At 39.2% G+C, this 27,920-nt stretch overlaps 2 protein-coding genes across 2 annotated transcripts in view; one reads left to right on the top strand and one right to left on the bottom strand.

Annotated features, from left to right (window-relative positions):
- The window catches only part of LOC127858517 (DDB1- and CUL4-associated factor 1-like), a 95,113-nt gene extending 75,737 nt beyond the window's left edge, over positions 1-19,376 (top strand). Inside the window, exons 33-38 of the mRNA XM_052395720.1 lie at positions 6,743-6,833; positions 7,535-7,633; positions 8,563-8,639; positions 13,607-13,693; positions 15,051-15,198; positions 16,449-19,376. Of these exons, the coding sequence (XP_052251680.1) occupies positions 6,743-6,833; positions 7,535-7,633; positions 8,563-8,639; positions 13,607-13,693; positions 15,051-15,198; positions 16,449-16,639 (693 nt within the window). The 3' untranslated portion in view covers positions 16,640-19,376. The remainder of the gene's footprint in view (positions 1-6,742; positions 6,834-7,534; positions 7,634-8,562; positions 8,640-13,606; positions 13,694-15,050; positions 15,199-16,448) is intronic.
- LOC127858495 (small integral membrane protein 29-like) overlaps positions 1-27,920 on the bottom strand; it is a 220,403-nt gene that overhangs the window by 126,265 nt on the left and 66,218 nt on the right. The gene's annotated exons all lie outside the window — the stretch shown is intronic.

Here is a 27,920-nt window from a genome sequence, read left to right as displayed (position 1 = left end):
ACCCCTATTGATTTTCAGGTCACTAGGTCAAAGGTCAAGGTCACAGTGACAAAAAACGTATTCACACAATGGCTGCCACTACAACTGACAGCCCATATGGGGGGCATGCATGTTTTACAAACAGCCCTTGTTTTAATGTCATAAATACTGACCTGTTATCGTATGCTTATACTTTCCAAGGGGAAATAACTTATCCTGAATTTTAACTGGGAATCCGCCACCTCAATACCGTAATACAGGCCAGGTTAAACATAGTGCAATGCAACCTAGCCAAAAATCGGTAACCAACCCTCAATATTCTTTCCGGATCAACCAGGTGTATACGTGTCTTTTACGGCTCTGAATTAAAATATTGTTTTTCACTTGGTTGATTGGGGTTTTGAATAGATAAATTGTGTTATTTATCTTTTTATTTCTCATTCGGATTAATTTGTGTGGATTTAATGGATTTTGTTTCATTTGTAAAAGGTAAGCCATGCTTGTTTTTATCGAACAATGGTTTATTTCTACCATGCTGGGTGTTTTCAGGCGCGAACGACCACGTGCAAAACGTGCTCTTCTAATACATTGCTAGAATGTGCAAAGCATGTTCTTCTAATGTGTTACGAGATCGTGCAAAGCGTGTTCTTCTATTGACAGATTGTTTATCATTTGCCATTGTGTGCAATAATGATTTTAACGTTCCGTATGACAATCTAATTGATCGTCATTTTATTTTTCATCTGTTTTGAATTAAACTTTTGTTTAATTTATGATCTACGGCAGTATTATTATAATTTTCATTATGGTCAAATAATGATTTTATGTGCCGTATGATAATCTGGTCTGTGACCAGTTTATGGTTGAATATGCTTTGCTCTTGTTTTTCATATATTCGACTACATGATGGTCGCAGAAACAAGAGTGGATAAATACCCGGTGACTTCGCAGATCATGGATGATAGTTGCAGTATCAGTAACCGGGTATCGGGCACGATCGCGACCGTACTATGCTAAGTCTCTTAGACAGTCGGTCAACATCAGACCATATGGCGACACCCTTCAGCCGGTCTTTGCCCGATGGCATTGGTTAAGGACATCGACCAATGCCGGACCATTTGGCATCCGCCATACGGTCATTATCCGGTGACAACACTGGTCATGATATGACCGGTACGTCACCGGGGACGTTGATCACGGACCATTGATCGACGTCTGACCGGCCGGTCCGGTCACCGGTCATGTCACCGGTCCGGTCCGGTCATTGATCACCGGTCATGTCACCGGTCCGGTCCGGTCACCGGTCATGTCACCGGTCCGGTCATTGATCGCCGGTCCGGTCACCGGTCATGTCACCGGTCCGGTCACCGGTCATGTCACCGGTCCGGTCAGGTCATTGATCACCGGTCATGTCACCGGTCCGGTCTGGTCACCGGTCATGTCACCGGTCCGGTCATGTCACCGGTCCGGTCATGTCAACGGTCCGGTCACCGGTCCGGTCATTGATCACTGCTCCGGTCACCGGTCAACAGTCATCAGTTAGGCCTGCCACCGATAACACCAGTCACCGGTCAAGAAGAAGAACTCGGTCTTCTTGATTGAATTATTCTCCTATTCTTCGTTGAATACATCGTCTTCATCAAGGATTAGACATCGGACACGCTCTTCTTCGTCGAGCAATTCTCATCGTCGCGGCTCTCGTAAGCGATCACGTCGTCACTCACGGAGACGTTATTCTAGAAGATCTCGGTCTCATCGCAGCCGATCCACATCTCGGCCGATCCAGATCTCGACATCGCAGGAAACGAGGACGTCGTCAACCTTCACGTAGACATCAGCGGACTGCATTGAGCACCACTGGATAGTTATCGAACATACCTCTCCTTCATTGAGCAGTTCTCGGCATTGATACGCTCGTAAGCGATCATGTCAATGCTCACGGAGACAATATTGTAGAAGACAATATTTCCAGCGTAGCCGAACAATATTTCGGCATCGAAGTTATATGGATGACGCCACTTCTCACGTAGGCGTTAATGAACCTACTGGTCATATCGACGTTCTCCATTTTATTCCTTTAGGAATATCATGTCTCCATTCCACGTGTGATGGTTCTTCTTATGGCATCCACACATGTTGCAGTCACCGAGCCGTAGTTGTATACGAACACTAGTTCGTTTAACATTCAGGCTTCGGGATAAGCTGTTCTTTTCTCCACTACGACTACAAGGACACTTATGCCTATTAATACTGATAATCTACCGTTGTTTTCCGGTTAACATTATCAGATGACTTCGTGGATGGTCATTCTTCTGCACCAGATATTTCCATTCTGACGCAGTTATATTATACCGGTCCCGATCACCGGACATCGGTCACCATTCATCGGTCATATCACCGATCACTGATCACCGGTCAGAATAAGTGATGTCTCATCGCCATCGGATTGGATTTTTTGGCATGATCTTCTTTTCCGAGCAGTGCTTGACATTGATAACAGACCATATGGATTCCACCATTTTTCGGTCTTTAACTGGTAACGTCACCGGTCATATTATGACTGGTCCGTTCACCGGGCTACAGTTACCGGTCATTGACCGGTCCGGTTCGGTCACCACTTACCAATTACCGGTATTCCACTGTTTTCATCGGTCAATTTTTAGTATCACGGGTATCGTCTACATTACATAGTTGTATACCCCTGGCTATGATTGTATTGAATACTATATTTTATGGATTCAACAATCTACATGACTTTTTGTGTTTTTCAATACTGATGTTCTACTGGCGACGGTTACCAAATCATGCTATATCTGTTATTTGTACTTCTATCTCAACCGGCTACATGCAGACTACTGGTCTTGCAGATAGATCGGCTGAAGTGGGCTCGGAGACTAGCATTGAGGTCGAACATTACTATTTGACCTCTATTAATTTATGTTCGAGACCCGAAGGATGAATTGTTTTAACCGCCTTTACCTGTCGGCTACAGACTTTGCAGTCAGTGTCACGGAACAGTTGGGACACATTAATGACGCTAGCAGGATTAGCAAGACGACATTTGTATCGACTTCTGCTTTTCTATTGCTCCTACGGCAGTGCATATTTTCAAGCTACTGGAATCAACAAGAGTTCTGATACATAGGATTGCCTATCAAATTGACCGCATAGCGGCTACAGTCTTGTAGATGGCTTAGGACCTATTGAACTCAGATCTTAGATCCTAGGATCTGGAGGGACCTCATCTTAAAGTTATTCTTCTATTACACTTCTGGCCATAACAAGCCGTCTTCGTATAACTGGTCGTATTCCTTTCGGAATTCGTCCAGGTTAGAAGTCTTGAAGTAAATGGATTAATCAAGTCAGAATTTAAGACTTCCATGCATTCTACCGGCAAGCGTGGACCCGCTTAAGGTTACCCCTAGGGTTTTCACCTTTTTCTGCCATCACACCTCCGATTCCGGAGGTACCACTATCAATCATATTTCCGTACTTCGCAAATCGATGACTTCGCGACCTGTATTATCCAGGAATTTCAAGGCGCCTGTTATTGGTTCAAGAAGAGGCTATATTCTGTAGATAGGTCATAAACTTATAAGTGTTAAACACTGTCCTATTCTACCAATTTGTGTTTGGAGTGGGAAAGTTCGGCTTGCCGTGGTTTCTTTGCCCACCCATCCTTGACAAATGGTTCCGGTCACCGGTCGGTATTTACCGGTCCGGTCACCGGTCCTTCTGCTGAGACGTTTTTTTCTTACGTCCATTTCAGCTTTATTTTTAAGATAATTGTATTAATCTCGGGATTATTTAATGACACAGATTTCCATCTTTTTGTCATTATTTACCACTATTCAGTGGTGTCTAGACTAGAAGATTATCTTGGCAAGAATATAGTTTATTCTACCACAACCTTCCTTACATCTTTTACAGATGTGAGCAGATAAGGTTATGGACGATCACATAGAACAACGTATCTTGATTTTCTCAATTATGTGGTATCCTAACGAATATCACCTGCACATCTACATCTTGAAAAGCGAAAATTCTTTTTAGCTGTTTTTCATTTACAACACATTTTCACGATTCCTTTGTGATGGTTTCAACTATCACACATCGGTCGTGGTTTACTTACAGACACGGAGGTGATCATATTATCACTCCTTGTAACTGGAAATCAGGAACTTATTCGTTCTTTGCAAGAACAACAAATTTTCTCTATCGTCTTTCTCATACCAGTTCGTCTCAACGCCCTGTTGGACGTTTTGTCCTGCAGTTCTTTCTTTCGAATTATTTTTCTGTTGGGTTCAATAATGTAATTGCGCATGCGCGGCAGTGAAGTTGCAGACGAGTTGCATGGTGTACATAGTATATCAAAGAATGTTGTTTATCATCAAACGCTAGTTATTAGCGTTATGCGATCGTATATCGCAGTGTATACCGGTATGCTGAACAACGTCAACAATGCAGTTCACAGAAATCGATCCAGCAGGGTGTGCGATTGTTATACATTCGTCCATTGACATAAACTGGAATATCTTGCCTTCTTGGTGAGTTTTTGCAATAACTGAGTTTTTGCCATAATTTCATGAAATATACTTAATGAACCATGGGATTATGGTTCTACGACCTTTTAAGTCTCCTGTACAATTATTTTCAGGAAACTTCTTCACAGGTCAAATATCATATCTCACTGAGACATATTTTTACTGATCCAAACATGTGCCACTTCATGTCTGGCCATTAGTAACTTTTAGTTATCTCTACAGAAGAACGTTTTTCTGTTAGAGTTTCAATCCTTGTTACTTGTGCAAGGATAATTCCATCAGAACTGTATAAAGGTTCTATGGAAATTCATTTTTTACTGGGTAATTGAGAGCATAGTTATTACCTTAATCACTCTGCTAGATACATAGAGGTTTTTCTCATCTTTTTCTTGATGATAAGAAATTTGTTCTTTTCTTCATCAAAGGATAGAGATTATGCTTTCGTATACCTTGTTTTGTGTAAGTCATCGCAACTCTGTGCTGTCTTACCTATTTTGGAACTGATCCAAACTATGGAACGTCAACACTATGTTTTTCGTTCCTTTACCTTCTTAAGCGGTTTTGACTTGTGTAACATGTTGGAATGCTTAATGAGCTGCCTATGAACCTTTTTCATCAGGCTTATTAACAGTTCCAATATAATTTTAAGACGGTTTTCCTTCTTATTATGGCTTTTACCATACGGAGAAGTGAAATTCATGCTTTTTCTGTTGAATACGACCAATTCCAGTTGGCTCTATTGTCGTTTTCACTTTGTTGTGTCAGCCAGGATTCATTGCTTAATATCAAGTCCTCTATATGGCTTCTACCTTCAAGTTTCCAAGTTTTCTTAACTGGTAGTCATGAAGATGAGGATAAACTTCTTTGGGCAATCAGGGCTTTGAAGTTCTATCTCAGCAGTGTTAGTCAGAAGTCCATTCGAGGTTCTCAAAGACACTCTTCATTTCCCCAAAAAAGAGGGGGGGAGATGTGTCTGCGGCTTCTATTTCTCGGGGTTAGACCTCGACTAAGGAAAGTTAATCTTATCCTATCTAAGGATTCATTCCTTTTTAGGATCTGACCGCATGAATTAAGAGCTCTGTCTGTTTTGTGGACATATATTAATCACACCGCACTTTTTGACGTGCTCTAAGCTGTTTACTGGAGGAATCCGACCACCTTGTCATCTTTTTATCTTCGTTTTCTGAAGTACCAACAATACAATTTGTATACGTTTGGGCTTGTTGTGGTTTCACTAACGGTAGTGTCTGCTTTACGACATAGACATATTACTCTGTCCGAGAAGTCATAATTAATACCGTTTTAACGAAGATTACTTGATATCTTTAGCTGATAACCCTGTTTATGGGTTCTACTGTGTTGGGAAAATATATACGAACCTTCCCACTGCAGCTGCAAAATCAGCATACGATAACAGGTCAGTATTTATGACATTAAAACAAATTTTTTAAATAAAATTCATTTTAATTATTAAATACTTACCTGTTATCGGTAAGTCACACCTCCCACCCCGCTATTCGATTAATATTTTTGTATATATATTGAAAGAATATTGAGGGTTGGTTACCGATTTTTGGCTAGGTTGCATTGCACTATGTTTAACCTGGCCTGTATTACGGTATTGAGGTGGCGGATTCCCAGTTAAAATTCCGGATTAGTTATTTCCCCTTGGAAAGTATAAGCATACGATAACAGGTAAGTATTTAATAATTAAAATGAATTTTATTTAAAAAAATTGTTTTAAAACATGATGCGCTTTTAAGAAGTTATATTTAAATGCGAAAGTATAGAGGTTTGTTTATAATACTGAATCATTTTTTTAATAAAAGAAACTGTTCACATGTTTAGAAATGGGTAGTCATTGTGAAAAAGCATAACATACTGATTGGCCACATGACCTAAGAGTATTTTACACAGGTATCTTTTAATCCGTGTTTGGGATCAAAATTGTAAAATTGAACAAGATATTTGTTAATATATTACTTTATTTCCAAAAGATATATTGCGTAGACTGTCTTGCATATTGCATTATCTTTTGTTTATATATTAATTTATTTCCAAAAGATATATTGTGTAGACTGTCTTGCATATTGCATTATCTTTTAAATTTTTAACTTCATTTACAACTTGTGGTAAACCATGGTTTGTTGGTAATTGTTTGTTGCTTGTTTCTACTTTCACAACTCTCCTCATGTAAGGTACCTTAACATTTACAACAGTGGGATATCCGCTCCTTCCGTCTTCTGCACACGGTTCCGGAGTTGGACCAGTGCCAGATACGCTTCAATCACCGTGGAGATGTCATGTATGGTAGGTGGTGTGAAATGGTTGACTCAAAGCTATGCTGAATATTATCAGGTTTCAAACTTTATAATTTGACATATAATCCAGGGAGGTTTGGACTGGCAACAAAATCTGTCTTTCTATGTGTCTGCCCATAGAACAAATTGGTCAGCAGGCGTTTTCCTTAAATTTTCAACGCATAATGTTCTTACTTGGCAACTGCGGAATAATTGGATGACTGCCAAACACTGGAAGAACTGCAATAAATCCATAGCTTTAAATGTGTTCCTGTTAACCTTAATGAAATTCTTTATGTTTTAGTAAAGGTTGCATTGATTTCTCGCATTTAAAGCCAGTTTTGATTGTGGCCAGTTTTGTCTGATCAGTTTTGCCAATTAACTGATGATAATCGTACAATATTTATATTTCTTTGATTTGAGTCACGTTCTGGGAAAATAAGGCTTCATGCATGTACTTAAAGTATCGTTCCAGATTAGACTGTGCAGTCTGCGCATGATTTAAGGGATGACAATGTCCACTTTTATTAAAAAATTTCCTTAAAAGTAAGCCTTATTGAAACGTGGAAAGTGTAGTCTGTGATAAGAACATGATAAACTGGGACAATACTTAACACACTTGCATTAACCCACATTGTCTCAGAGTGTGACTTAGTTGTATTTTTTGTTGTGTATGGAAAAAAGGCAAATTGTCTGCCGTGTACATTTCAGCGACACGTATAGACGAGGAGTTGGACACGGAGACAGAGCGCCACAGTCCGTATGGCTCCATCTTCAGGACACTGGACACCACCAACTATTCACTCATTGGTGCGTAAATAAATTTGGTTTTAAAGTCCTGAAATCAAAGTTTTAGAAGGAGTCTATTGAAGTATTCCGTCAGTTTTTTGGATTTATCAGTTTGTGACGCAGTCTGCTTATACTCCATAAGGTCAATTAATACATTAATACAGTAGGAATCAGTGATTTTTTACTGAGGACATCATTATTTAAGCTCGGCTGTTTTCGGAGAGAACCCGCGGTATTGTCATAGCCAGCTCGTCGTTCGCCATGGTAGTGCTAAAACCTTATCATTGGCTCTTAAATCAAAATGCTTCCACCTACAACTTTGAAACTTCATAGTAGCTGCACCTGGATGAGTTCTACACGCCACACCCATTTTTGGGTCACAAGGTCAAAGGGCAAGGTCACTGTGGCCTCTAATATTCTTCTGACAAGCTTTCATTTATTATGCTCCCCCAAAATTTATTTTGGGGGGAGCATATAGTCGCCGCTTCGTCTGTCCATGCGTGTGTGTCTGTCTGTCTGTCTGTCCGTGCACAATTTTTGTCCCGGCTATTTCTCAGCAACTAATGACCAGAATTCAATGAAACTTTATGGAAAGCTTCACTACCAAGAGGAGATGTGCATATTATCAGCGGGTTCTGGTCGGATGATTTTTTACAGAGTTATGGCCCTTTTAAATTTTCTATCAAAAAATTATTGTCCCCCCAACTACTGTGCCCTCAAGACGTTTCCTTTTATCTAAATATATAGTGCAATATTGTGACAAAAAAACCTTTGGGGAGCATCACCCGTCTCCAACGGTTTCTTGTTCAAAACTGCACCCACAGCCGAGTGTTGGCACCTGCTATGCGGTGCTCTTGTTTTATTAACTTATTACAGTAGCTTACAGGAATAAATAGAAAAGAAACATGCCAAAGGTTCACTCAGTATTTGTTTGGGAACTTTTCTTGTAGCCACTGTTGATGTGAAGTCACGTAGTATCACTGATATCTCCACTGACAAGATGGACTCCTACCTTGCTGTTGTAGAGGTGAGATCTCACATGCCCTTGTATCCAGTGGGTGTATGCACAATAGTTTAAGTATTACTCCATGAATACTAAAAAAACTTTGCAAAAGTTTGTTTCTAATATACAAAATTATTTGTAAAATGCTTTTGAGTATGTCAAATGATAATTATTTAATAAAAAGCTGTGTTAATTATATTGTTTCTATACATGCTATGATGTGTGAGGTCTCTGGCGTAAATCCACTGAGTAAAGTACGTTTTCCGTTTGCTTGCAGCTCGTTAGAACATACATGATTGAATGTATATAGTGAAATCTACAATAAATATTTGAGTGGCACTTCGGGAAAACAGTGCGTAAAGTGTCGTCCCAGAGTACAAATATTGCTTGAATTCCACTGACATAGTTATAGACCAACGGGCAAAAAGTGATGAATATTATAAAAAGGTTTAATGAAGAATAATTAGTGTAATATTAAATGTTTGTGTATTTTATTTTCATTCAGTGTATGAAGGTAACTGACTGTGTTGTGTGTTTGTACAAATGAGCCTCGCGGTGGGAAAATGGGGCTTAACGCATGTGTCTAATGTCGTACCAGATTAGACTGAGCAGTTGCATAGTCTTATCAGGTATGTCACTTTTTGTGTGTATTTTTGATAGAAAAGACTTCCTTTAAACAAAAAATACCATAAAAGCAGACAGTGTTGTCACTGATTAGCCTATGCGGACTTCACAGGGTAATCTGCAGGGTCGACACTGTACACACACAGACTTCACAGGGTAATCTGCAGGGTCGACACTGTGCACACACAGACTTCACAGGGTAATCTGCAGGGTCGACACTGTACACACACAGACTTCACAGGGTAATCTGCAGGGTCGACACTGTACACACACAGACTTCACAGGGTAATCTGCAGGGTCGACACCGTACACACACAGACTTCACAGGGTAATCTGCAGGGTCGACACTGTACACACACAGACTTCACAGGGTAATCTGCAGGGTCGACACTGTACACACACAGACTTCACAGGGTAATCTGCAGGGTCGACACTGTACACACACAGACTTCACAGGGTAATCTGCAGGGTCGACACTGTACACACACAGACTTCACAGGGTAATCTGCAGGGTCGACACTGTACACACACAGACTTCACAGGGTAATCTGCAGGGTCGACACTGTACACACATGGACTTCACAGGGTAATCTGCAGGGTCGACACTGTACACACACAGACTTCACAGGGTAATCTGCAGGGTCGACACTGTACACACACAGACTTCACAGGGTAATCTGCAGGGTCGACACTGTACACACACAGACTTCACAGGGTAATCTGCAGTGTCGACACTGTACACACACAGACTTCACAGGGTAATCTGCAGGGTCGACACTGTACACACATGGACTTCACAGGTTAATCTGCAGGGTCGACACTGTACACACACAGACTTCACAGGGTAATCTGCAGGGTCGACACTGTACACACACAGACTTCACAGGGTAATCTGCAGGGTCGACACTGTACACACACAGACTTCACAGGGTAATCTGCAGGGTCGACACTGTACACACACAGACTTCACAGGGTAATCTGCAGGGTCGACACTGTATACACACAGACTTCACAGGGTAATCTGCAGGGTCGACACTGTACACACACAGACTTCACAGGGTAATCTGCAGGGTCGACACTGTACACACACAGACTTCACAGGGTAATCTGCAGGGTCGACACTGTACACACATGGACTTCACAGGGTAATCTGCAGGGTCGACACTGTACACACATGGACTTCACAGGGTAATCTGCAGGGTCGACACTGTACACACACAGACTTCACAGGGTAATCTGCAGGGTCGACACTGTACACACATGGACTTCACAGGGTAATCTGCAGGGTCGACACTGTACACACACAGACTTCACAGGGTAATCTGCAGGGTCAACACTGTACACACATGGACTTCACAGGGTAATCTGCAGGGTCGACACTGTACACACACAGACTTCACAGGGTAATCTGCAGGGTCGACACTGTACACACATGGACTTCACAGGGTAATCTGCAGGGTCGACACTGTACACACACAGACTTCACAGGGTAATCTGCAGGGTCAACACTGTACACACATGGACTTCACAGGGTAATCTGCAGGGTCGACACTGTACACACACAGACTTCACAGGGTAATCTGCAGGGTCGACACTGTACACACACAGACTTCACAGGGTAATCTGCAGGGAAGACACTGTACACACATGGACTTCACAGGGTAATCTGCAGGGTCGACACTGTACACACATGCATTAAGCCCTGTTATCCCAGAGTATGTCTCATGTTGTTTTTCTGATAAATTGATTCTCTGTTTTATCATTGTACAAGCCACATTAGCAAATACATTTATTTATTGCTCGAAGTATTAATTTTCGCATGCAGTTTCTAGTTATATGTTGACTGTTTCTTTGTAAATGTATTTCTAAATTTCGTTGAATATTTATGTCTTCTTTTGGAACAAATGAAACTTATCTGAGCTATGTTCTGGACAATTAAGTCCAGTTTTCCCAGAACACTGCCCATATAATGTAAATCTGGTGTATTTATGACGCTAATGATATCCCGTATGGTTGCTTTTAATAAGAGAAGGAAAAATAATTATGTAGATACTTAATGTGAAATGTCTCTTTTTTTCTCTAATCGATGCACTCATTAAATCAAAATAAAGCTATTCTTGTAGTGACAGCAACAATATATGTTGCATCTTCTACAGATGCTGCTTCTGATGATGATTTTAACAATAATCGCGATTGCTTTTAAAGTTATTTATGTAATTTTGTAATGATTATTTAAATGTGTTGATGATTACAATGATTGCTGTAAAAGTGGTTACTATAATTGCAGGTTCCTATAATGTTGGTGATGACAGCATCAATATATTATTAGCTCGGCTGTTTTTGGAGAAAACCTGAGGTATTGTCATAGCCTCCTCGCCGTCCGGCGTCGTGCTAAAACCTTTACATTGGCTCTAAAATTAAAGTGCTTCCGACTACAACTTTGAAACTTCATATGTACATGCACCTTGATGAGTTCAACAGGCCACACCCATTTTTGGGTCACTAGGTCAAAGGTCAAGGTCACTGTGACCTCTAATATAAAACTAACTTTGCCTCTAACATCACAGTGCTTCCACCTACAACTTTGAAACTTCATATGTACATGCACCTTGATGAGTTCTACATGCCACACCCATTTTTGGGTCACTAGGTCAAAGGTCAAGGTCACTGTGACCTCTAATATAAAACTTTAACTTTGCCTCTAACATCATAGTGCGTCCACCTACAACTTTGAAACTTCATATGTACATGCCCCTTGATGACTTCTACACGCCACACCCAATTTGGGTCACTAGGTCAAAGGTCAAGGTCACTGTGACCAAAAAAAAAAAAAATTCTGACAAGCTTTCGCAGCCGAGCGTGGCACCCGTTAGGCGATGCTCTTGTTATATATTATTATCATGATGATGTCATTGCTGATTTAGATTACAATATTTTGGGTTATAAGGCATGAGATTGTTTAAAATGCCTGAATATTCTGTAAAAGATACTGTACTCTTTGTTTGCAATCATTTTGTCCTATTTATACCCCCGGCATCTAAAGGTGTCTTATATAACTTTTGACTTGTCCATTAGTTTGTGTGTTCATTCTTTCCATCTGTATGAAGTTAACCCAAAATGATACTTTTCTTGTAATATGAATAATGATTCATACACAGATTTGATACCTGAATGGATGATGTCTTTGAACATTATGAATACACTCGCCTCACCTGACCTCCTTCTGACCTTTAAAATGACCTTCTTTTGGACGAATTCAGAAGGGCTAATTCTTGGTTGATTTAGTCTAATATATGTACCCTTGGCTACAAAGCTGTGCTACTTGCATGTATATTATCTTGGAATACTCAACACATTCACATCACCTAACCTCATCTTGACTTTCATATTGACCATATTTTAGACTTTAAGACTTAGTCAGAAGGTCTATACTCCAAAAATGAAGTGCTTTGAGAAAAACTTATACGACCCGCTACAAAGGTTTGGTACTTAAGTGATGATGTCTTTGAATCCTATTAATGCAACCACATCACATGACCTTGACAATTAGCTTCTTATGGACTTGTACTAATTTAGAAGGTCGAAATTCTTTGTGAACCCTTTGTGATGTGTTTCGTCAAACATTAGTACTGCTTGCTATGAAACTTTGATACTTGCATTGATATAATTTATGCATGTGTATCTCATGGAGCTGCACATTTTGAGTGGTGAAAGGTCAAGGTCAGCCTTCAAAGACAAAGGCCAAATATATGGGGGGGGGGGACATAGTGTTTCACAAACACATCTTGTTATTTTTATAATTTAAAAAAAAGCTGGAAAACACTCTTAGATAGAACAGAGATAATCACTTGTTAAAATGCCGCTCATATTCCAGCCATATCCGTGAGAAAGTGATTTGCATTTTTATCGTAATAATATTTTCTCTATATGTCGACTTTATTGATGCGGGTCACAAAATTACAGCTCCCGCTAAGAAAATTCCAAGCGAGTAAAGTGGAGATAAATAGCAATTTGAAATATTAATACGAAATAAACGCTTATTCATTTCTTGCTGATATGGCTGGAAAGTGAGAAGCATTTAAACAAGTATTAAAGGGTATAAAATGGCTGAAAATACCTGTCTCTGCATGGATGTCGCCATCTTGTTTGTCACGCGATTACCCCCTCTGTATCAAATTTCATCATGAAAATAGACAAGACATCAATGAACAACACCTTATACAAGTTGATTATCCTAGCAGTGCTGAAATAAATCCAAGTTTATACCATGAGAGGATTTATTTGGACACTGCAAGCCAAATGATGTGATAAGATAAAATGTACGTCATGCATGTATGAATGCCTATTAAAGTATTAATGTACTTCAGAACACGCAGTCACAGGATATCGGGTCCAATGAGAACATCTGTCGACTGTATGAGATAGGCAAGGTGAAGGATGATGAAGATGATCAGGTAGCCATTCCTGCTAGGCATTTTTAATCCCTTATATAACATGGGCCTCTCCCCTATATAACATGGGCCTCTCCCCTATATAACATGGGCCTCTCCCCTATATAACATGGGCCTCTCTCCTATATAACATGGGCCTCTCCCCAATATAACATGGGCCTTTCCCCTATATAACATGGGCCTCTCCCCTATATAACATGGGCCTCTCCCCAATATAACATGGGCCTTTCCCCTATATAACATGGGCCTCTCCCCTATATAACATGGGCCTCTCCCCTATATAACATGGGCCTCCCCCCTATATAACATGGGCCTCTCCCCTATATAACATGGGCCTCTCCCCTATATAACATGGGCCTCTCTCCTATATAACATGGGCCTCTCCCCAATATAACATGGGCCTTTCCCCTATATAACATGGGCCTCTCCCCTATATAACATAGGCCTCTCCCCTATATAACATGGGCCTCTCCCCTATATAACATGGGCCTCTCCCCTATATAACATGGGCCTCTCCCCTATATAACATGGGCCTCTCCCCTATATAACATGGGCCTCTCCCCTATATAACATGGGCCTCTCCCCTATATAACATGGGCCTCTCCCCAATATAACATGGGCCTTTCCCCTATATAACATGGGCCTCTCCCCTATATAACATGGGCCTCTCCCCTATATAACATGGGCCTCTCCCCTATATAACATGGGCCTCTCCCCTATATAACATGGGCCTCGTTCTTGGAAAACTGGGCTTAATTCGGTAAAGTGTCGTCACAGATTACCCTTAAAACGAATATTCCATACAAGCAGAAAGTGTTGACCCTGATAAGCCTGTGTGGACTGTACAGGCTACTCTGGAATGGCTCTTTATGCACATGCATTAAGCCCAGTTTACCCAGAGTGGGGCTCGTATGATAACCAGGGAAATGTTCAGCTCATGTTTATCACTTCTTTAGATTATCTGACTAGCTTATTTTACAGTTTGAATTCTCATTAGTTACATTTTGTGTAAGTTCTTCAACATTGTAAATATAAATGATTCAATTAAAATAGTATATTTAAAAAAAAAATCCTTGTTAAAATCTGCTACATTTACTGTAGATATGTATAATTTAAATAATTTTAAAATGTTCAATAACAAGTATTTATGTCAAAAGACTTTGGTAATAATATACATGTAAGGAAAACGATAAGTGCCTTATAAACCATGAATGTCTTTTAGTGCTAATGAACACATAGATATTTTGAAAAGATACTATTTTAAAACTGATTTTCCAAAGATATGTGCATCAGACTTGTTCTTGTTGCTTTAATTGGTTCCATTTCAAAAGTATTTCTTATTGAAACCTTTCATTCTCAGCAAAATGAAGAGGAGGAGGAACAAGTTCCTGATGATGACGATGATGATGATGACGATGATGAGGACGACGACAATGGTGATGAGTTCATGCTGGGGGATGATGATGATGAAAATGATTCTAATGATGGGGAGGATGCAGACAATGAAGGTGAGATAAGTGAAAAGTATTGGAGATAACACTTTCCGCCTTTAAACGAAAAATGTCTTTAAAGCAGAAAGTAAAGTCCCTGATTACCCTTTGTGGACTGCACAAGCTAATCTGGGACGACGCATTAAGCCTGGATATCCCAGGATGCAGCTTATATGCCTCCCACATACTAGTAGTACACTAGCAGTAGATGCATGGGGAATAAAAAGCCCTGATAATGTGGACAGTTGATTATGCCCCCTTTCGAAGAAAAGGGGGTATATAGTTTTCGAACTGTCCGTCAGTCTGTCTGTCAGTCTGTCACTCTTTTCGTTTCCGCTCTCTAATTCAAATAGTTTGCATCAGATCTTTACCAAACTTGGTCAGAAGCTGTATATAGACAATATTTAGGTCAAGTTCGAATATGGGTCATGCTGGGTCAAAAACTAGGTCAAGGGGTTACTTATAGCATTTCAAGGGTTTAGTATTTAGGTTTCGAAAAATGCTCATAACTTCTATCAAAGCGTTTACAGGGGGCATATGTCATCCTATGGTGACAGCTCTTGTCATGTTCTGGTACAATTTTCATGTCAACTTTATTTTATCCTATTACCAGATGAAAGTCGATAGTATAACAACGATGGTATAACTTGAGCTTTATACTTTTGCTATTTTTAGATCAGATTTGGGGTTTTCCAAAAATTGGAATCTGTTTTTGTCAACTAAGGAAAAACAAAATCGTCAAAAAATGCAATATTTGATAATTTGGAAAATAAGGAGGAAATAATAGGCTAAATAGGCAAGCCTCACGTTACATTGGTTCTAAGCCTCGCATGATAAACTTGATCTTCATCCAAAACTCACATAATATTCTCTATTTACTTAAGAGGGAAATATTTTACCCTTGTATGTTTTTTATGCGAGCTGTTTGGCGGATTCTTTTTACATGCTTTAATGAAACTAATATGCCATATTGAACCAAATACAAATGTCATCATTATTTTTAATAACAATAGGAGAAAAACAATAATGGCAAAGATTAACACTTTGAATTTTGAATTGATAATTATCAGCCTGTTTTACAAAAATTAGGACCAGAAGAATGGATTGATAAGTGTTATTATTTGCAGCTTATTTAATGTCAATAAACCTATTTATTTTATAATAAAAAATGAACTAGTTGAGACAAAAAACAATTTTTAAATAACATGGGAAATGTTTCAACAGTGATTTAAATAAAGATAAATCCTGGTCATGTGAATGTTTTTCAGACCATGATGCTGAGATTCTCTCCGGCAGCGATGGTAGCGATCTGGTACTGTCGCTAGGATCTGATGATGAAGATGACGAAGATGATGATGACGGCAGTGGCAGTGATGATGATGGCAGTGATGATGGTGAAGAAGAGGATGACGATGATGATGAAGATTTTGATGATGTTATATTTGAGCTAGCTGATTAACAAAGATTTTTTCTAAAAGGAGTTTTGTTAGTTAGCACCAGTCTTCAGTTTTTTTGTTGCCTGCTTTGCTACAAAAAGTATGACTGTTTTTTAAGGGAATGAAAGCATCCTTGTCGAAATATATATAGGCAGTATTCTGATGTACATTAGTTATGACACAGTGATTAACTTGAACTGTTTTATAGACTAAAGCAAATTTTTCAAACATATAAAGTCATAATTTGCTGATGTACTAATCGTATATTGATGAATTTGTTCATTTGAGCTGAGTTCTAGAAAAATAGGGCTTAATTCATGAACATCGAGTGTCATGTCAGATTAGCATGTGAAGTCTGCACAGGCTAATGAGAAAGAACACTTTCCGCTATTATTGTATTTTTTTAGCTCACCTGAGCTCAACGTGCTCATTGTGAGCTTTTGTGATCGCCTTTCGTCCGTTGTCCATTGTGCCTTGTGCGACTTCAACATTTGCATTGTTCACTCTTTAGAGGCTTCATTTATTGTCCAATCTTCTTGAAATTTGGTCAGAAGCTTGGTTTCAATAATATCTTGGATGAGTTCAAAAATGGTTACGTTTGCTTGGAAAACATGGCTGCCAAGGGGCGGGGCATTTTTCCTAATATGGCTATAGTAAAATCTTGTTAACACTCTATAGGCCACATTTATTGTCTGATCTTCATGAAACTTGGTCAGAAGATTCATCCAATAATATCTTTGATGAGTTCAAAAATGATGCCGGTTGGTTGAAAAACATGGCCGCCAGGGGGCGGGGCATTTTTCCTTATATGGCTATAGTAAAACCTTGTTAACACTCTAGAGGCCACATTTATTTTCCGATCTTCATGAAACTTGGTCAGAAGATTTGTCTTACTGATATCTTCAAAAATGGTAACCTTTGCTTGAAAAACATGGCTGCCAAGGGGCAGGGCATTTTTCCTTATATGGCTATATTTGGCTATAGTAAAATCTTGTTAACACTCTAGAGGCCACATTTATTGTCAAATCTTAATGAAACTTGGTCAGAAGATTCATCCCAATAATATCTTGGACGAGTTCGAAAATGATGCCGGTTGATTGGAAAACATGGCCGCCAGGGGGCCGGGCATTTTTCCAAATATGTCTATAATAAAACCTTGTTAACACTCTAGAGGTCGCATTTATTGTCCAATCTTGATGAAATATGGTCAGAAGATTTGTCCCAATGATTTCTTGGATGAGATCGAAAATGGTTACGTTTGCTTTAATAACATGGCCGCCAAGAGGCAGGGCATTTTTCCTTATATGGCTATATAAGGCTATAGTAAAATCTTGTTAACACTCAAGAGGCCACATTTATAGTCTGATCTTCATGAAACTCAGTCAGAAGATTCATCCCAATAATATCTTGGACGAGTTCAAAAATGATGCCGGTTGGTTGAAAAACATGGCCACCACAGGGGCGGGGCTATTTTCCTTATATGGCTATAGTAAAACCTTGTTAACACTCTAGAGGTCACATTTATTTTCCGATCATCATGAAACTTGGTCAGAAGATTTGTCCCAATGATATCTTGGATGAGTTTGAAAATAGTTTTGGTTGCTTTAAAAACATGGCCACCTGGGGCGGGGCATTTTTCCTTATATGGCTATAGTAAAACCTTGTTAACACTCTAGAGGCCACATTTATTGTCCAATCTTCATGAAATTTGGTCAGAAGATTTGTCTCAATGGTATCTTGGATGAGTTCGAAAATAATTATGTTTGCTTGAAAAAAAAGGCTTCCAAGGGGCGGGGCATTTTTCCTTATATGGCTATAGTAAAATCTTGTTAACACCCTAGAGGCCACATTTATTGTCCGATCTTAATGAAACTTGGTCAGAAGATTCATCCCGTTTATATCTTGGATGAGTTCAAAAATGATGCCGGTTGGTTGAAAAACATGGCTGCAGGGGTGGGGGGGGCATTTTTCCTTATATGGCTTTAGTAAAACCTTGTTAACACTCTAGAGGCTACATTTATTTTCCGATCTTCGCGAAACTTGGTCAGAAGATTTGTCCCAATAATATCTTGTTATCTCAGGTTAGCCACTTGGGGCCTTTCAGGCCCTCTTGTTTTAATAAGTCTCTTTGAGGGAAATTCAGTTTGGCCTGAAAGTGCTGTTTGCATGAGCTATTCAGGGACAAAGGTTTTTGCACATGCATTAAGCCCTATTTTCCCAACACATGGCTCAAAAATTTAAAACATATTGCTGACCAATTAATGGTACGTTGATTTATTCGTTCAATGTACATAGCTGCATAGAAGTACAACTGGCAAAGGTATTTATTTCAGTTTGTTTGTATTATAGAGTTATGTAAATACTAGTATTTTCCTTGAAACTGAATTCCGATGTTACTGTTTTGTACTTTAAACTTGATAATGAAACAATTTTAGTTACAAGTTACTGATATTGAAAATGTCATCAATTACTTTCAGCAAAAACGAAAATATAATACATGTGTACATTTGGATTGTGGTTATATTGTTAAGTATTTGTAAATGTTCTTTTAATAGGTTGGTTAACTTTACCTAAAATATTATCCCAAGAAAAAATAGGAAACAAAGCTTATATGAAAAAGAAAGGCAATACATTTCAAAAAAACTTCTTTTCAATGTATTGTACGTTTACTATTAAAGAGAGGTAGAGATCTTTTGTAGTCTCTAAGATGTAAAGGTTGATATTAAAATGCAAGAATAATGATCCTACAACATAAATGTTGCGGTTTAGAAAGTAAGCGTGGTCAAAAAACGTCTTGTATTCAAATACGTTTCTCATTTTCTCTTTAATTCGCTGTTATTTATCGTTTTTTCTTGATTGTCATTTTAAATCATTTTTATCTTTGGTGCTAGAATATTGGACTGTTGTCATTAATATTATATTGTGCACTGAAACGGTAAACAAATTCTATTGTCTGTTAAGTTCAGAAACTCAATCTTGTTGGCACTGTTCATGACATTTTCCAACATAGTTAAATTGAAAAGGGATCATTTTTTACACATACATATATACTGTTATTTTAATGCAGTTTGACATTACTTAATTTATTAAAAAATAAAGTTATTTTCTCTCGTTCAATATTGGAATAAATATTTGTGCTCTTGCTTTGTTTGTAAACACATTTTAATCTGGATGTGTAGTCTTTTGCGTTTGTGTCAATATTTTACCATTATTATATTCTTGAGTTATGTACATACAATATTGTAAGACAAAGTGCTGCACTGTGTTATATTATGAGACTATTGCATGTTTAAGTGTTTACATGGAAAATCACCATTGTCAAAGCCTTTATATGATTAACACCTCTGTAAGAGAAATTCTTAAAGACAAATCAGTATTACAAAGTTGATTGATTTTAAGCATTTACAAATATAAGAATACATTTGGTGCATGATATTTTGGTTGTTCCAAACTTGGAATATTGTCCCTTGTTTTTTGGAAGAAACATTGTGTATTTCCTTCTTCATATTTTGTTTCAACCCGTCGCCTGATATTGTTTTTCCTAAATTTCATGTTCCGTTAACAAACTTAAAAAATGTGAATGTGTGTTTTTTATTTTCATTGTATTGGTCATTTTACTGAGTGGACTTTTCTTACTGTCGTGCATAGCAATGTGCAGTTTGCACCGGCTAATCCCTGACGACACTTCTTATGCCCCCGGTAGGGTGGCATATAGCTGTTGAACTGACCGTCAGTCAGTATGTGTGTATGTCAGTATGTGTGTATGTCAGTATGTGTGTATGTCAGTCTGTCCGTCGGTCCAAAAATACCAACTTTAACGTTGGCCATAACTTTTGCATTATTGAAGATAGAAACTTGATATTTTGCATGCATGTGCATCTCACTGAGCTGCACATTTTGAGTGGTGAAAGGTCAAGGTCATCCTTCAAGGTCAAATGTCTAATATATGGCGTCTGTCCGTTTGTCCAAAAACTTTAACATTGGCCATACATTTTTCACTATTAAAGATAGCAACTTGATATTTGGCATGCATGTGTATCTCATGGAGCTGAACATTTTGAGTGGTGAAAGGTGATGGTGAAGGTCATCCTTCAAGGTCAAATGTCAAATATATGGCGTCTCTCCGTCGAAAAACTTTAACATTGGCCATAACTGTTTCAATATTGAAGATAGCAACTTGATATTTGGGATGCATGTGCATCTCATGGAGCTGAACATTTTGAGTGTTGAAAGGTGAAGGTCAAGGTCATCCTTCAAGGTCAAATGGCTTATATATGGCGTCTGTCTGTCCGTCCAAAAAATTCAACATTGGCCATAACTTTTTCACTATTGAAGATAGCAACTTGATATTTGGCATGCATGTGTATCGCATGGAGCTGAACATTTTGAAAGGTCAAAGGTCAAGGTCATCCTTCCAGGTCAAAGGTCAAATATATGGTGTCTGTCTGTCCGAAAACTGTAACATTGGCCATAAATTTTTCAATATTGAAGATAGCAACTTGATATATGGCATGCATGTGTATCTCATGAAGCTGCACATTTTGAGTGGTGGAAGTTCAAGGTCAAGGTCATCCTTCAAGGTCAAAGGTCAAACAAAAATAATTTCAAAGCGGCGTTCTCATGAAGCTGCACATTTTGAGTGGTAGAAGTTCAAGGTCAAGGTCATCCTTCAATGTCAAAGATCAAAAAAATATTTTAAAAAATTCTAAGCGGCGTTGTCATGAAGCTGCACATTTTGAGTTGTGGAAGTTCAAGGTCAAGGTCATCCTTCAAGGTCAAAGGTAAAGAAAATCATTAATAAATTTTTATTTCAAATAGGCGCAATAGGGGGTATTGTGTTTCTGACGACCACATCTCTTGTTCTGCTTACAATTAAAATCAATAATTTGGATAGGGTCAGTACATAAAACATACATTAAAATATAAAGTCATTTATTCACAGTTATTCTCTATTAGAAACATTCAAGGCATTAGCTAAAGTAATGTTCTGCATGAACCCCCCCCCCCCCCCCCCCCCCCCCCCCCCCCCCCCCCGCCCCGGTAGGTAGGCATATAGTGATCGGACTGTCCGTCCGTCTTTCCGTCACACTTTGCGTTTTGGTTTAGAAAAATGCTCATTACTTCTATGTCCCTCGAGATGTAACCTTCATATTTGGTATGCATGTGTATATGGACAAGGCCTTTCCATACACATAAAAAATTTTGACTCCTGTGACCTTACCTTTGAACTTAGGGTCTGCATTTAGGTTTCGAAATCTGTGTTTAGGTTTCGAAAAATGCTCAACTTCTATCAAGCGTTTATAGGAGGCATAAGTCATCCTATGGTGACAGCTCTTGTAACTGTAGTGTATTTGTCATTTGAAGAAAGTCTCCTCCATATGAAAGTCATATGTAGGCTGAAAGTCTCCTCCATATGAAAGTCATATGCAGGCTGAAAGTCTCCTCCATATGAAAGTCATATGTAGGCTGAAAGTCTCCTCCATATGAAAGTCATATGTAGGCTGAAAGTCTCCTCCATATGAGTCATATGTAGGCTGAAAGTCTCCTCCATATGAAAGTCATATGTAGGCTGAAAGTGTCGTGCCTGATTACACTGCACTCACTGCACATGCTATTCTGCGACGACACTTAACGCACATGTATTAAATCCTGTTTTCCCAGAACGACTCAAGTGCTGCTGAAACCATTATTTTATATCCTGTATTCGTCGTTACGGCTGTTGTTTTGTGTGTTTACATGTACTCGCTGTGACTTGGAATCAAACTCAAATAAATTGACGGGCCATTTGACCTTGGCCAAATATGAGGAGATTACCGGTATATATCTTGTATTCGATCCAAGACGATGCGAGTATCAGGAAACCGTACCCAGGAGTACCGACCTCTCCAGCTCACTTACACCTCGTCTTCCCATGTAACTAATCATAGACGTATTTTATGCAATAAAAACAAACCTGAGCAACTTTGTGAATTCAAAGTTGGACAAGATTCCTGTCGGCAACATGACGAGCCCATCAACAATAATGCTTGTAACTATTTAACAAGATGAACCGTGCACATCATTGACTTTTGGCCTTTAGTTTGACCCAATGTGCGCCACAGCTTATCCACGTACCCTTGTGGTCAACCTAGTTGGACGTTGTTGGAATTGATTTTGAAATTGTAATACTGAACGATGAAGTTACGGTGTTGACAATCTGTTTTATCTCAGTGTTTTTTATTGACCATCGACGCCCGACAAAGACAGACATCGCGCAATAATAACACTCGACATTATTATCCCCAAATATGGGGATGTTGACTGTCAATCATACAACGCGTCACTTGACCAACCACCCTTGAGTAAATATCGCGTGTCGTTTTAAATTGGTGTTTGTCGCGTCAATAATTATCATAATGTTGCGTACATTGACGTCCGGTTTAGGTCGACAATTCAACGATATTTGCTCGATAAGTTACATCAATGTTATAATAACTTACTATGATAATATTCGTTAACCACACTAATAGGCTTATGGTTAATAATTCATAATTAAAGCGACTTAGGATTTTTGTTTAAGCCTATCCTCATTGTGGTTACTTCCCTTATCAAAACCAGCAGACGAACCATCGATCTCCGCGAGCGATTTGCACGACGACTTTGCGTGGAGATTCGCAAAAAATGCGTAGCAAACCAATCTCCACGCAGAGATATATCTATTTTGGTAAGCCTATACCGTTATTTATGGGTCTGTTCGGTTAGCGCAGTGGTCGGTAAACTGGCTTCCCTTCTAGGTTACCAGGGCACAATCACCGTTCCCGAAAGCATGTGAGTTTGGTTGGTGGTCACCACGCCGGGCAGTTTGGGTTTCCTTCGGGTATTCCGGCTTCCCCACTCCCACAAGACAAGAACGAACACACATTTAAATAGCTTTCAGTAAAGTAACAATAGTTGACAGTTGCAGCTTTTTTTTTTTATCGTCTCCAGTTTCGTATGTTAAATCATATATTAGTGCTGGGGCTCCAACTTTGCAATACACACACGCGCACGTTTGATTTATGGGGATTTACAATATATAATATTATATATATATATATATATATATATATATATATATATATATATAGTTTAAACCAATAAAAATTCACATTTGGCAGATAAAAACTAATGCAAACATGCTTGTTTACATATTTTCACCAGATAATGATCGAATCCTGGGTATATACAGATTTAATTAAGTAACAAAAGTTACGTTTAGCAAAATTGAATAAGCTTCGGATGTTTCTTTTTATGTTCTGAGTTTGTACTTGAAAAAAGAATGAAAGTTAAACGTATTTGTATGTACTATGTATTACTGATAAGCGTGTTTTTTTGCTCACCTGATTGCTCAGGTGAGCTTTTGTCACCGGTCTGTGTCCGTCGTCCGTACACATTTGTTCGTGAACACTCTAGAGGCCTCATTTATTGTCCGATCTTCACGAAACTTGGTCAGAAGCTTCATCCCAATGAAATCTCGGTCGAGTTCGAAACTGGGTGGTTCCGGGTCAAAAGCTAGGTCACAAGGTCAAAAAAAAAGAAAAAACTTGTAGACATTGTAGAAGTCACATTTCATGCCCAATCTTCATGTAACTGTGTCAAAATGTTTGCCTTAATGATATGTTGGTTGAGTTCAAAAGTGGTTCCGGTCCGTTGAAAAACTTAGAAAACTGCCAGTGGGCGGGGCAGTTTTCCTTATTTGGCTATAGGGTAACCTTGTAAACACTAGAAGTCACCATTTTTGCTCAATCATCATGAAAGTTTGTCAAAACATTGGTTTTATTGATATCTCGGACGAGTTCGAAAATGGTCCAGATCGGTGAAAAAACATGGCCGCCAGTGGGCTTGGCATTTTTCTCTATATGTATATAGTGAACTCGAGAAGTCACATTTTGGCCCAATTATCATGAAATTTGGTCAAAATGATTGCCTTAATGATATGTTGGTTGAGTTCAAAAGTGGTTCCGGTCCGTTGAAAAACATGGCCGCCAGTGGGCGGGGCAGTTTTCCTTATTTGGCTATAGAGAAACCTTGTAAACACTCTAGAGAAGTCACATTTTTGGCCCAATCATCATGAAAGTTGGTCAAAACATTGGTTTTATTAATATCTTGGACGAGATCGAAAATGGTCGAGATTGGTGAAAAAACATGGGCGCCAGTGGGCGGGGCAATTTTCTCTATATGTATATAGCTAAAACATGTGAACACTCTAGAAGTCACATTTTTGTTCCAATTTTTATGAAATTTTGTCGGAACATTTTTTTCCTTGATACAAGAGTCGAGTTCGAAAATGCTTCCGGCCAGTTGAATAACATGGCTGCCGGGTGGGGGCATTTTTCTTATATTTATATTTATATAGTAAAAAAAGCTTGTAAACACTCTAGAAGTCACATTATTTGCCCAATCATAATGAAACTTGGTAAAAAGATTGGTTTTATATATATATAAGATGAGTTCGCAAATGGTCCCGATCGGTACAAAAACATGGCCACCAGGCGGGTCGCAGTTTTCCTTATGTGACTAGAGAGCAACACCCCTTGTGATTGAACAGTATAGGAAGTCTTATTTTTTGCCTAATCATCGTAAAACTTAGTCAATACATTGGTTTTATTGATTTCTCGGACAATTTGAAAAATGGCTCAGATCGGTAACACACTTTTTTTGCTCACCTGATTGCTCAGGTGAGGTTTTAGTATTGGTCTTTGTCCACCGTCCGTCCGTCCACATTTGGTTTGTAACACTCTAGCATTCACATTTCTCAAGCATTTTTTATCAAAGTTGCTGAAAGATCTCAGTCAAGTTTGATAATGAGCAAAATCACATAATAAATGCCATAATTATTGCCATTAGATTGTCCAAATTTTCATTATATTATTCAAAGTCCTTGTAAACTTTCTAGAGGTCACAATTTTGTTTCAGATTTTATGAATCTTGGTCATATTTATTTTTATAAGCAAAGTTTGATGTTTGGTTAGGGGGCGGGTCAACTCAAAATATAGGTAACCAGGTCAAATCTTACAAAAAATACACTCCATGTGCCAGAGTTTTGGTTCAATAATGATGAAACTTGACCAGGATGTTTGTCTGGACAATATCTAGGTCAAGTTTGACATTTGGTAAAGATTGAATGAACTGACTCCTCTCAGGTGAGCGAACTAGGGCCATCTTGGCCCTCTTGTATCTGTTTGGCGGCTGCCTCGTGAGTACCTTTTAGGTTGCCGTTGCGTCCGCCTAGCGACCGGGAGGTCACATGTTCGGTAGCCTTTGTAGGCGCTTCATTAGATCTCCCCTACAGACAACACGTACTTGTTCAACATTGGAACGGACCTGAGGGTGTTTCAATAAGCCTTGGGCTTTCTTTGCTAACGATCGCAAATAAATAGGTTTAAAATAATGCTTGTTTTGGGATGTTTTGGAATAAGTAAATCAAAAAAACTTTAAATAAAACAATATGTTTTTAGATCACCTGAGCTCAACGTACTCATGGTGAGCTTTTGTGATCGCCTTTTGTCCGTCGTGCAGCGTCAACATTTTACCTTGTGAACACTCCAGAGGCCACATTTATTGTCAGATCTTCATGAAATTTGGTCAGAACATTTGTCCCATTGATACCACGACTGAGTTCGAAACTGGGTCATGCTGGATCAAAAACTAGGTCACTAGGTAAAAAAAGGAAAATCCCTGTGAACACTGTAGAAGTCACATTTGATGTTCAATCTTCATGTAACTTTGTCAAAATGTTTGTCTAAATGATATGTTGGTTGAGTTCAAAAATGGTTCCGGTCCGTTGAAAAACATGGCCCCTAGTGGGCGGGGCAGTATTCCTTATATGGCTATAGAGGAACCTTGTGAACACTCTAGAAGTCACAATGTTTGCCCAGTCATGATGAAACTTGGTCAAAACATTGGTTTCATTGATCTCTCGGACGAGTTCGAAAATGGTCCAGATAGGTGACAAAACATGGCCGTCAGGGGAAGGGGTAGTTTTCTCTATACTTCCTTATATGGCTTTAGTTAAAACCTTGTTAACACTCTAGAGGCCACACTTATTTTCCGATCTTCATGAAACTTGCTTAGAAGATTTGTCCCATTGATATCTTGGATGAGTTCAAAAATGGTAACCTTTGCTTGAAAAACATGGATGCCAAGGGGCAGGGCATTTTTCCTTATATGGCTTTAGTAAAATCTTGTTAACACTTTAGAGGCCACATTTATTGTCCAATCCTCATGAAACTTGGTCAGAAGATTAATCCCAATAATATCTTGGACGAGTTCGAAAATGATGCTGGTTGGTTGGAAAACATGGCCGTCAGGGGCGGGTCATTTTTTCCTTATATTGCTATAGTAAAACCTTGTTAACACTCTAGAAGCCGCATTTATTGTCCAATCTTCATGAAATTCGGTCAGAAGATTTGTCTTATTGATATGCGCAATCAAAGAAGTTCTTCGCAGATCTCAATAACCCGCCTTGTAAATACAGAAAATCACTATATAACATGACAGTGTCATAAAACGTGTTAAAAATATTATTGAAGCAAAATTGCTAAGCATTGGCTGCGACATAGTTTTTATTATTGTTTGCATATTCCTGCGAGAATAAGTTCCTCACTTGACGGTCTAGGCCTATGATGCGAGTGTCTACGGAGACAGTAAGAAGAATTTGTTTCTGATACATTTTTTGAAGACATTACATTTTGGCATTTATTAACATATTTGAATATATTGTTATTTTATTTTGCGTTAACGAGACATTCAAGAAAAAAGAAAATGAAAAAAAACAACCACAAATATTCATGATCATTCTCGGAAATATGCGAAGATACCGGATATGATATTTCACTCGGCAGATTGAGCGCGCAAATCGAAAAGTTCTACGTGAGACAACGTACACAATCTGTACATCGTTCTTTATCAGGGTAAAGGCCCAGTCTCACTATGATGCCGGCGGAGCCCCTTTGCGTTATCCGGGATGAACCGGGGCTCCATCGGGGACGACCGGGATGGACCGGGGAAAACCGGGGCTCCACCGGGAAAGTATTAAACTGTTTAATACCTCCGGGAAGGACCGGCAACGACCGGCGCGGCACCGGAAACAACCGGGACGGCACCGTAGCTCCAACGGGGCCTATACAGACCCCGGCAGAGCTACGGCAACGCCCCGGTGAATGCCGTTATAGTCCCGGTATAGCTACGGTATATAAGAAAACAGGAGCTCTGCCGGAACGCCACCGACGTTCACCGGGGCTCCGCCGGGACATAACCGGCGACGACCGGGGTAAAACCGGGGCG

The sequence above is a fragment of the Dreissena polymorpha genome, chromosome 1 (assembly GCF_020536995.1).
Source record: "Dreissena polymorpha isolate Duluth1 chromosome 1, UMN_Dpol_1.0, whole genome shotgun sequence".
NCBI classification, from domain to species: Eukaryota; Metazoa; Mollusca; class Bivalvia; order Myida; family Dreissenidae; genus Dreissena; species Dreissena polymorpha.
Note: the sequence above shows the minus strand (reverse complement) of the source record. Positions and strands in the feature narration are given on the sequence as shown.